Genomic DNA, 12,358 nt, shown 5'->3' on the forward strand with positions numbered 1-12,358 from the left:
GTTCCAATTCTCGATTTATTTCCTTAAAAGCCTCTTCTTCATCGTATTCCATTTCTTGGTTCATTATTTCGCGGCTAGACTGCATGTTTGGATCTGGGCATGAAGTCCGCAAGCATGTCATGTTATTTAAAACCGCATTATTAGAACTGAAAGAAATAAAACAAAAATAAAAGAATCAGAGAGAATAAATAAGATGAAAGATGGTATATTAACTTCATTTCATTGAATTTTGAAGATAATAGGGTTTACATCAGAATTTAAGGACAGGAAACTAAAAGGAAATCATTCGAGTTACACCCCAAAATAACTCATAATGCAGAAAAGGTGGCAAGACCGGTCTACCAGGATTCCCGCTTGATCGGAAACGGAGTGGCCTTCCAGTTTTGCAATTTGGCGCCAGGCCCCATGTAAAGCACCTCAGCGGTGCTCGAGCCTTCTCCCGGCTGAACCATATGGGTTTCATACAGCATTTGCCTCATAACCCCACAGATTTCTTCAATTTCCTCGGTCGTGAAGGTCTCATCCTCTTTTTCGTCAATGTATTTGGGTCTGACGAACGTTCTGTAAAGATGCGGAATTGGCTTAGACAAAACCCAACCATTGCTCTTCCATTGGTTTGCCCACATTATATCAGCTTCTTCGGCGTAAAAACCAACACCGAAGAACTTTTTAGCAGCAGGTAAGGTGATGGGTTTGGTGATACCTTGCAATGATGCCCCAAGCCCTTTCCCTGGTTTATAACCATGCCTGATCATTTCCTTGGCAACCATAACTGACGCCTTTGAGAGAAAAGGTTGAGGGTGCGGGCTTCCTTCTTCGCATTGGTCTGCGACCACAACCTCGAAAACTTGATAGACTATGTGTTCACTACCCTTCTTAGCTTCGAGGCACGGAACCGACGGGTCTCGATAAATTGAATGCTCATCCTCTCCGTGGACTATAATCTCTTGATTTTCATATACAAATTTTACCATCTGGTGGAGAGTAGAAGGCACGGCTTCCGCCGCATGAATCCAAGGCCTTCATAGGAGGAAATTGTAGGAAGTATCCATATCCAAAACCTGAAAAGTCACCTCAAAATCGACAGGTCCGATAGCCAAAATCAAATCGATCTCGCCTAGGGGTGTCCCTTTTGATGCCGTCAAAGGCACGAACACATACGCTATTAGGTTGATTCTTCCTATCTCGATCTCCATTCTTTGCAGAGTCGAAAGGGGACAGATATCTACTCCGGACCCGCCGTCCAGCATGACCCTCTTCACATAGTACCCTTCACATTTAACCGTTAGGTGGAGGGCTTTGTTGTGGGCGGCCCCTTCCGGGGGCAGATCATTTTTGCTAAAGGAAATCTGATTGATCATGAAGAATCTTTCCGCCATCCTCTCTAGCTGTTCCACGGTAGTTTCAATTGGGACGTAAGCTTCGTTGAGGGTCTTGATCAACACTTTCTGATGCTCAGTTGAATTCATCAGTAGAGACAACAACGAGGCTTGAGCGGGAGACTTTCGGAGTTGGTCAATTATCTCGTAGTCCGCAGTTTTCATTTTCCTGAAAAACTCTTCCGCTTCCTCGGCACTAACGGGTTTTTTGGGTGGAAAATGCCTCTTTCTAGAATCACTCAACTCCTCCAGGTTGAAGTATTTCTCAGTTGGGTTAGCTTCATTTACTCCTCCCAGGATTTCTTTTCCTTTGTAGGTTACTACCGCCTTGTTATAATTCCATGGGACGGTAGTAGGATCTGTCATGGGCCTCTGCGACGCGCGTCCAATAATCATGGGCTCATTCAGCCTCGGTGAAATTATTGGCCCCCGTTCCGCATAGGTCCCTTTGGGCACGTACATTTTAGATCCTTTGTTCAGTTCAAACCTTCTTGGAGGGCTCAATGTTACTTGTCCTTTCTTCGAACCTCGGGGAACATAAATGATGACATCTTTTGAGGGCACTACCTCAGTTTTGGTTTCCATTGCTTTTTCTGTGTTTTGAGGGGGGGTTTTACTCTTCTTGTCCCCCTTTTCTTGCTTTGCATACGTCTTGGGCTTTTTCTCAATGTCGGCGATTGCAATGATGGCTTTCAAGACAGGATCAAACTCTTTATCTTCGCAGATCATCCCAATAATCGGTCCATTGTTGTGAGCCGGTAACGGGTTGTTAGTCACATTAGGAATGTCTTCGTCCTTTAACACTATCCGTTTCTGTTCTATGAGGTTTTTAACAACCCTTTTCAAAGTCCAACAGCTCTCAGTGTCATGCCCTTCCACTTCAGAGTGATAGGCACATCGGGCACCAGGTTGGTAAGAGGGTGACTCTGGGTTTTGCCTATTTGGAGGTACAGGTTGTAACAAACCCATTTGGACCAATTTAGGGAAAAGGTTGGATTATGACTCACCAATAGGTGTGAAGTCCATTTTCCTAGGCGGCTCTCGAGCGCGGGCGTTGTAGGGGAGATTATTTTGTGGAGGTCGGGGATTATACTGAGCTTGGTGAGGAGGTTGATTTCTTGGAAATTGAGCTCGCTTTTGGTGGAATTGTTGTTGTGGCCTAATATATGGTTGTGCATTCATTACTGTGTAGGGCTGAATGTTCATAGCATAGGCCGCATCTTGATGGGGGTAGTAGTGTTGCGGGGCTCTTTCAGAGAAATGAAATCTGGACGGAAGGGGTTTCCTTACACTCGAAGTTGCCATTGTTGCTTCTTCCTTCTTCTTTCGGTTTGCTCCTCCTCCAGACCCGCCTTGGATTGCTTGGGAGGTGGCCCTTATAGCAGACTGACTCAAGATTCGCCCTGTTTTTAACCCGTTCTCCACCATTTCACCGATTTTGATGGCTTCAGCAAACGGCTTTACCAATGCAGACATCATGTTTTGATAATAATCAGCCTCTTGGGCTTGAAGGAAAACACTGACCATTTCAGTTTCATCCATCGGAGGTTTGACTCTGGCCGCTTGTTCGCGCCATTTGATAGCATATTCTCGGAAGCTCTCCGACGGCTTCTTCTTTAGATTCGACAATGAATTCCTGTCGGGGGCAATGTCGATGTTATATTGAAACTGCCTGACGAAATCTCAAGCCAAGTCGTCCCAAACGTGCCAACGAGATACTTCCTGATCCATATATCATTCAGAAGCAATGCCGATCAAAGTTTCTCCAAAGTAAGCCATAAGAAGCTCTTCTTTTCCGCCCGCTCCCCGCAACTGGTTGCAGTACCTTTTGAGATGGGCTATGGGGTCTCCGTGCCCGTCATATTTCTCAAACTTTGGGGTTTTGAATCCCATGGGCAAATGTACGTGCGAGAACATGCACAGGTCAGCGTAAGACACGCTCTTTTACCCGCTCAGACCCTGTATATTTTTGAGAGTTTGCTCCATGCTTCTTATTTTCCTAGTCATTTCCTCTTGTTCAGGTGTTTTCTCGGCTTTCTCCTGCCCTGCGATAAACTCGTATTGAGACGGCTGAGGGTAAGCGTTGGTAGTGAACTGGCTAGGTTCCAATGGAAGAGGCGGTGCTTGAAATGTGAAGGATGATGAATCGAAGTTAGGCCTGGGTAAAACAGGTTGTGCCGTGGCTGAACAAGGTGGAGCAGTGACTATGTTTGAAACCACACCGGAAGCTAGCACCTGGGGGCGAGACTCAGAAGGTGTTCCAGTAAAGTAGGCTGAGGTGGTAGGGAATCCCAGTGGGGTATTTGGATAGCTTATGGGTGTGTTGGAGGTCCCGCCTGCCCTAGGAAAAAGCTTAGGGAATCCAGGGATCACACTTGGTGGCTCTTTTCCATTGGCCCAAGCGTCCCACATTTCCATCATGCGGAGACGTAGAATTCTATTTTCCTAGACCGTTGCTAACTCAGAAGTCGGGATGGCTGTGATTGAACTTTCCTCCGAAATAGGAATCGTTGGCAGAGGAACTTCTGAAGACATTTCGACACTTCCTTTCGATCTTGTGAAGTACGTGTGAGTACCCCCTCTTGTCTTAACAACAGGTAATTGAACACTCCCTTTCGACCTCGTGAAGTGTGAATGTGAGGCCAGACTTTCACCAAACCAACCCTCTTTTCTGAAACCTGGAAATGCTCAACGACGAACGAACGGTTAGTTCGAAACAAATAACAGATAGGTAGTCTCATGTTGGGGCATGATGCACCTATACAGTTAAGTGAATTCCTACATGTTTGCAACGAAGGCGTGCATCATTCCGGCTTCTTTTTAGGCTTCCCCTTTTATTTTTTTATTATTTTTTTTATTACTGTTTTCAATATTTGTAGTTAAAATGTGACCGGATCCGATGAGGATTGCCTACGTATCACGACGCCGCGTGAATCAGATCATTACGTAGTTCGAAACAGATGAGTGTAAAAGAAGCACACATTTTATTACTGAAATGATCTATTACAACCAACATTTGGAACAAGGAAAAATAACAAACCTTGAAAGTAAATACAGACTCAAACAAACTAATGCATCCTGACGCGAAGGGACGAACAGAAAAATGCTGAAACACAGACTCGACCTATGAATAAATTAAGGTTTCGAAAATTGGTGCCCGCGGGGCATCGTTCGGCCTTGCCGCGGTCCTAGGTGCGAGATCCCTTTCAAGTTGTTCTAGCTCATGCATGGTCTGCTTGACATAACCCATCACTGCCGAGAGAATGGTAATGCTGGTCATGTTCTCACACCGTAGACACCGTCTGATGATGGCGTGGGCAATGGTCCTGATTTTATCTCTGGTTTGCTTCTTCTCTATGAGCAGGCATTTTATCTGATCACTGCATGTTTTTAAAACCTGAGAATCCTGCATATGCTGATTCTTCTGTTGCCGCACTTCTACCTTCATTTGGGCCAACAAGTCATAACAGTATCTGCTCTCCATTTGGAAATCCTTGGCCTGATTAACTGCTTTAACCTCAAGTGTAGCCATCTCTCTCTTCATTTTGGCAACAATTTTCTCGTGGTCGCCTTTCAATTGATTCAAGTATCGGCGATGCTTATATGCTCTTGTACCCCACTGTACCCTGAGCTCTGCCATGACGTTTTCAGACATTTCTAAACCATCTCGCCATTCCCTGACTTCACTTGTCAGCCTTTTTATCAACTGCTCGTCTGATCGACTCCTTGGTTGTTTATCAGCATCCATCCTCATCTGTTTGATCTGGGCCTTGAGCATCTCGTTTTGCTGAGTCAACCTGTTCTGTTCTCCCAGATTGGTAGCAACTTGCACGTTGTGCTCATATTTCAGGCTTTCCACTTGTTGCTTCAACCTGCTGATTTCGGTGCGATAGCCTCTTTCTTTTGCCAACCAATCCCACTGCTTTTGCGATGACTCGGCGAAATTCAGGATGTGGGGTCTTTTAGCCGGCCTTTCATGTTCGAGTTCTCTTCTGTACCATGCAAGGTAGCCTGGTGCCATCTCACTTTTGGCCCGATCCTGCACGCAAGTATCTGCTTTCAAATATTGACATTCATTCCAGATCTGGCGGATTTTTGCTTCAGGAAATTGTCCGTCAGGACTTATCTCAATTGTTTGAGCACTAAGATCTTCCTTGTGTGGTACTATCTGGTATCTTCCGAGCTGTCTCAAGACTCGGCAGGGCGCGTAAGGTTGAATGCTCTTAAGTCCCATCAGTAGGAAATGAGTTTTAGTTGCTGGCATATATATGACCTCATCAACAGGCAGCCATCCCAGTGTCCACTGTATTTGGCTGGCAGTAAGAGCTTGAAAGAATGAGGTCCATGCCATAACTCCTTTGGGCAGACTGATCTCTTTGGTTCTCGTGTAAAATTCTTCTATGCAAGTTTTTTCTGAGGAACCATGGCTCAAAAGCTCGGAACGATGGCAGAGATGTTCAGTCATCCACATTTGTAGCAGCAAGTTACAACCTTCGAAGAAATTCCCCCGGCTTTGCAAGCTGTGAGAGCTCGAAAGATATCGGATACCACCATAGGCGCGAGAGTGCTGTCATTTTGAGTGAGTAAAGTGCTGACGACCCCGGATATCTTCAGATCAATGTTTCCATCTTTCCTCGGAAATACCAGAAGGCCCAAAAATGTTATCATGAAAGCCACCCGTCTGTGCTTGTCCCACTTCTGATGAATAACTTTGCTGCACAGCTTGTTAATCGGATTGTTGAATCGTCCTACATGACCGTACCTGTCGTATATGAAGCATGGAGTACAAAAACCGGCGGCCAAATCTAGGTTGTGGACTGTCCTGGGTATCTTTAGTGAGTCTAGAAACCGATGCACCGTGACAGCCCTTGGGGCGACCAGGTATCTTTGCCTTAATGGAAGTTCAGCAATTCCGATGTACCCAGCCATTTCCTCTAGAGTCGGGGTGAGTTCAAAATCGAAAAAATGGAAAACATTGTGCGCTGGGTCCCAGTAGGTGACCAAAGCTCTTATGATATCTCCCCGAGGCTGGATTTCCAGTAAACCCGTGAGACCTTTCAGATATTTCTTGACCTCATCTTGCCCCTCAACACCTAAATCATTCCACCATAGCCGTAACTTGACAGGGATTTTAGTCATTATTGAAAAGTGTTCATTTTGCATCGTGCTCATCCTGCACATTTATTAAGGTGTCTTTAAGCAAAAATGACTTGACTCAAAAATATTTTGACTATATTTTTTCAAAAGGAAGATCAGATTTTCGAACACGACCTTTCAGCACTTTGGGGATGAAGATTTTAAGGCTGTAAGGGTCAACCGATTAAAAACTCTAGAAGACGACCGAAAGTGGTCGTTTTATGCAAAATCGGCCTTCCGCCGTCCCTTGCGGGAACATTTGGCTATTTTTGACAAAACAATCACTTGATTTATTTATGACTCTTTAGTAGTAATGAGGACAACATGGGAACATGGCCTCACAGAGCCTCAAGGACGAGGATTCTAAGGCCGTTGGGCAATTTGGTCAGAAAAAAAAATAAAAATGACCAATAATGGCTGTTTGTGCAAAGTCAGCCTTCCGGCGTCCCTTTGGGGAACATTCGGCTATCCTTGACGAAACAGCATCACCCGACTCATTCATGACGAAATTAAAATTCTAACATTTTGGCTATTTTGAAAAGAGGAGGTTGGACCCGATGAGGGTTGCCTACGTATCTCGCACCCTGCGAAAATCAAACCGGCGTAGTTCGGGCCGATCAGAAAAGGAAATTTAAACCCTTTTTTAATGAAATCTTTTAAAGAAAAGGAGGAAAACTATTTTATATATACTACAAATGAAACATTTTTTTTTGAATTCTGAATTTCCCCTTTTTTTTTACTTTTAAATAAATATATATATATTTTTTGGATTTTAAAAGTGATTAAAAGGAAATTTTATATATATGTTTTTTTTAATAAATCAAACTAAAAGACAAATTTTGTTTTCATTTTTTTCTTTCTTTTTTTTTTAAGAAAATTCCGGCGAGGTTTTGACACTACTTGGACATTGGTTTTATTTTTCCAAAAATAAGTAATTATCTCCCTACGCTGCTATCTTTTTTTTTTTTTTTTAAAAAGGTTTTTTTATTTGAAAACGGTCAGCATGCAGATCTGAAGCAAATAAATGCGCAAAACAAACGGGATGCAACAGGATGGTCTTTTCATTTTAGGTTGCTTGTCCTAGACGGACCCAACCCCTGTGTTGAGTCCCCTATGTCAAATGCAACATGATGCAAATAAGAGTTCCTACTAGGGATCCGGCATGAGGTTTCGTTATACTAGGTTTATAACCTGGGTATATGTTCTAGACTGTGTACCCGAGCGGACAACTCGAGTCGAGGAGGGGGCTACGTACTGGGGACCCGCAAGATCGTCCGGCTTTGTAACTTGTCCGGCCTCTTTCTTATTTCAGGTATTGACACTAACAGAATAGGGAGTCTCGACTAGCGAGCTTCTCCCCGGAGGTAAGGAGAGAAGGATTTCGGCATAGTTTATAAAGCGGTAAAAAACAACAACATTTAGCACGTCATGCCAAAACACGTAATAAAGATAATAAAGCCAAATATAACAATTATTCTAAGCTCGAATTCTTGAACCCTGAACCAGTGGTTCTGGGCAAGTCCCCAGCAGAGTCGCCAGAGCTGTCACACCTCCTTTTTGCGCGCCTGCCCCGAGGGATTAAATGCGCGAGGGAGTTTTTCCAATTTAAGTGACAATATTCGAAATGAGATTATTTATTAAATTCAGAGTCGCCACTTGGGAAAGGTTTGGCTTTTGGTGTCCCAAGTCACCGGTTTATCTTGAATCCCAAATCGAGGAAAATATTCGACTTTCCAAATGAAGTCTGCGAACCAGAAATTCTAAGTAAGGAATTCTGTTGACCCGAGGGAAGGTGTTAGGCACCCTCGAATCCCGTGGTTCTAGCACGGTCGCTTAAATTGTTATAATGGCTAAATATCTGATTTAAATACATGTTGTGACTTATGTGCTTTTATTAAGTTTAAACCGCTTTTATTATTATCATTTATTTTTTATAGAATTGCAACGTCGTGAAAATGCATCGCGAACCACGTCACAATCAATGCACCCGTAGTTGTTAACACATTTCGACTCCGTTAAGATTTGAATTTGGGTCGCATAAATGCGCACCCGAATTTAAGAATGTAATTTAATTAAGTCGCGCCTAAAGAGTCTAACGCGCTATTATCTTTGGGGGAAGACAGTGAAATTCACTAAACAGTCCCTCCCGAATTCTAAGTATTTATTATGATCAATTATTGAGGGCCCCGCAATTTGCATTTTTTATTTGGCGAGGCTCGTCTCATTGTTTGAAAGGATAAACCTATAGTGACTACATTTCTATTATGTTTGTCTCTAAAAATAGAAGAAAAAAGATACATTCTAATTAAATTGCATGCTTTGGCCAACTCCGGATTCTTGTTAATCATCTGATTAATTGTTTACAAGGTGAAGAATGCTGTACCTCATGGAACATGCTTTTAATTTGATAAAAAAAAGAATTACATACAAGATTGATGAAATGCTACACTTACTCCAAACACTCCTCAAGCTAAATTTAAACTAACCCATTTAAACAGGATTAATAGAATTACTTATTAGAGGATGCTACTAATGGTATTCGGAACTCGTCCTATAAACTACCTAATGAAGTTGAAAACTCAAAAACTTAAAAAAACTGTATTGTATTTGGCAAGATTTAAAAGCCATCCACCCTACATGCTCAAAACAACTGGAGAAAAGTTCGAATTAACAATTACACTAAGTGATTGCACATTCCATGAATTATATAGTTACATCATGTATACCGCTAAACAAATCATATATCGCAGTTTTAGACCAGCATAAGCTTCAATTAAGTACAAGCTCACTAATGTATTCTCTATTGAGCTACAAACTAAAATTTACACAGTTTTAACCACATTTACAAAGCCATAGTAAAGCAGCGACTGATTAAACTCCTGTGCATCTTTCATTTCATGCTTTTAACCGTTACATCAATGTGAGGTTCAAATGTGAACCTGAATGTTGAATACAACAGAAGAAACAGAATGCAGGCAAGTCAACAGCAGCAACAACAAGAATGGCAACAACAAACAACAAATACAACAACAATGACAAACCCAGGCAGGATAAACCAAACAATAACTCAATGATATAGTACCCAATGTACAAGTAAAAAAAATAAAGCCCAGTTGAGACCCAGGAAACTCCAATGTCATTCCAAACGGGTAACAGATGGATCCGATACAATAAAAGAACACAGTTGCTGATTGTCAAATACTTCAAAGCAAAGACCTTTAGTCTGACTGAACCAGTAGCAGATTAGAGCTAGTGTCCAAACAGAAAAAGATGAAGAAAACAGTGTTTTCAGTTTCAATCAAACAAACAGAAATTTCTTTTCTATCTTCCCCTGATTTCTGAACTCTCTCTGATTTTCAGAACTCTCTCCCTTCTTAAACTCTCTGCTCTATCTGATCTGAATCCCCACCTTTAACTAATGGAACCCCTCTCTATTTATAACCTGCCTCAAACCATCTACAGCCTGTAAAACCATTCACACTCCCTCCCGTTTCCTGCTGTTTTTCCACTCAACCATTTAAAAATAAAACCCCTCCCATGAGATTCCCCTGACAACCAAACTCTTTTCATTATTAAAGTGCTTTATCATTTTATTAAACTAAAACAAACATGGGCAGCAGGAATGTATCCTGACAGCACATGCTGTCCCATTTGCTCTAATTTAATAAAGAAACTATAATGCACATGCTGCCCAAGAATACACATGCCATCAATTCAAAACTTAAACCTGAACTGAAACTATAACCCAAACCATAAATGTTTCTGATTCAAATTGAACAACTAACAAAGCTATACTCAGTTCCTAATTGGATTCAAACAAAACTTCAGCAGAAAAACAATAACATGGATCAGATTATTACCATTCAAAGCTGAACTAATTGACGACATATATCGAATCGACTATGCGAATCACAACACATACAATCGAAGCCATTGATCAGAATCCAACAGTATTAACATGCGGTTCAAATTGTACTGACCAAACGAAATTGCCCTGGAAGCTAATTAATCGACCAAATTCAATTTCAGTTGATTGTATAGTTTACACACATACACATTATAAGTAAATGAAGAAAGACTTGACCAAATACAGAGGCCCGGGCAAGGTGGACAGAACAGTCGACAAAAATTCAAAAATGAATCAACTAAACATTTGGACATATGAACAGACATTTAAATACAACAAACAAAATGAAATGATAAAGAAAAAGGAAAGCAAATACCTTAATATCTTGAGAAATCAGAAAGCCCTAGCTCGGATTTGAATCGACCTTTCTTGGGGTTGAACGGACTTTAATCGAAGTGTTCTTAACTGAGAACACTTCGATTAAGGTCCATTAGACCCTAATCTTCTGGTTCAAACGGACACAAATTGAACTCAAGACTTCTAGGGTTCCTAAAGGCAGATTTGGGATTCAAGTTGTCCTGGTTGGATTCGGACCAAACCAAACCTGGTTTGGTCATGGGGGAGGTCAGGGGAGTGCCTGACATGGATTTGGGGTGGTTTGGTGTAGGTCGAGGTCCGGCTCGAATCTTCAAATGAAGATTCGAGATGGTGGGGGAGGATTCGAGACCCACGGTTAGTGGATCTGTGTTCAGGGGGTGGAGGAGGTGCTAGGGTGTTAAGGTGGTGGTCACCGGCGTCCTTGCCGCCGGCTTTACGGTGAATGTGCACAGGGGCGGCTAGGGTTTGGGAGCTCCGTGTTTGGGACGATGAAGGGGGGGGGTGTTTGGATGGGGGCGTGGTGTAAGGTTTTGGATTTATATAGTTAGTGAGTGATTAGATCCTGGCCGTCGGATGAGGCGAGATGAAGGGCCAGGATCTTTCAGCTGGTGAGGAACGGTGTCGTTTCAGATGCAAGGGGTTGGGTTGGTCCGAGGTTGAACGGGTCGGGTTTGAATGTGGGTACGGGGGATGTGATCTTGGCAGTTGATCATTCTAAGATCAACGGCCCAGATCATGCATAAACGACATCGTTGGGATACCCCTGAGGCCAAACTGACCTGGACCGGGCACATCAGTATTTTTTGGGCCTGATTCTGGGTCCAATTTAATGGCCCAAATCTAATTTAACCCATTTCTTTTCCTTCTTTTGATTTAAATAAAATTCCTAACTAAAATTGTAAAATTAAAATAAAATCATACAAATATTAATTAATACTCAAACAACAAATATCAATCACATTAACATTTAATTAAAATAAAATCATTTAATGACAAACAAATAGAATAAGAGACGTATATTTTATGATTTCCCTTTTAATAACCGGATTATGGTTCGATTAATTCCTAATAGTAGAATGATATCCTAAACTTACGCACGACCTATTTTTTTGTATTTTTTGTTTGATAAGACTAAATAGACACGGACAAAGCCACAAATAACTAACAAAAAATGTCACGTAAATTTCGAAAAATGGCACGACGAGACCGTTTGTTATTATTTTGATTTCTTTTGGAGTGACTATCGCGTAAACAAAAATCACGTGCTCACAATATTCTTTTATTCATTTGACTTTTATTTGTATATTCCTTTATCTTGCTCTCTGTAGTTTATTTCATAGCTTCTTTAATTTGTTAGCTTCTTTTTATGTTTGGAGTGATCAATAAGCCTTTGGTTTTCTTAATTCCACGGTTCTTCCCAAAGGTGGATTTTGTGAGAACCGGGTGGCTCTTCGAATCCTATGGATGGCGTGACAACCTTCTTAAGAGATTGAGTTTGTTTTCTTTTATGTTTTAGTATATATAGTAATAATGAATAAAAGGGGTCTCAAGCATGCTTCACTTGGTACCAATACACTTACCTATGATCGTATGGTTAAAAACAAGTTGTTGGCAGAAA

General features: G+C 41.8%; 1 protein-coding gene across 1 annotated transcript; it reads right to left on the reverse strand.

The window, feature by feature from the left end:
• Positions 1 to 1,022: 1,022 nt before the first annotated feature.
• LOC142162168 (uncharacterized) lies at positions 1,023 to 2,348 on the reverse strand. Its single transcript, XM_075218492.1, has 2 exons — positions 1,581 to 2,348; positions 1,023 to 1,448 (listed from the first exon to the last, which is right to left on the reverse strand). Exons 1-2 carry the CDS (start codon positions 2,346 to 2,348, stop codon positions 1,023 to 1,025), a joined length of 1,194 nt encoding a protein of 397 aa, XP_075074593.1.
• Between the last annotated feature and the right edge of the window lie 10,010 nt (positions 2,349 to 12,358).

Source organism: Nicotiana tabacum, chromosome 7, assembly GCF_000715075.1.
Source record: "Nicotiana tabacum cultivar K326 chromosome 7, ASM71507v2, whole genome shotgun sequence".
NCBI classification, from domain to species: Eukaryota; Viridiplantae; Streptophyta; class Magnoliopsida; order Solanales; family Solanaceae; genus Nicotiana; species Nicotiana tabacum.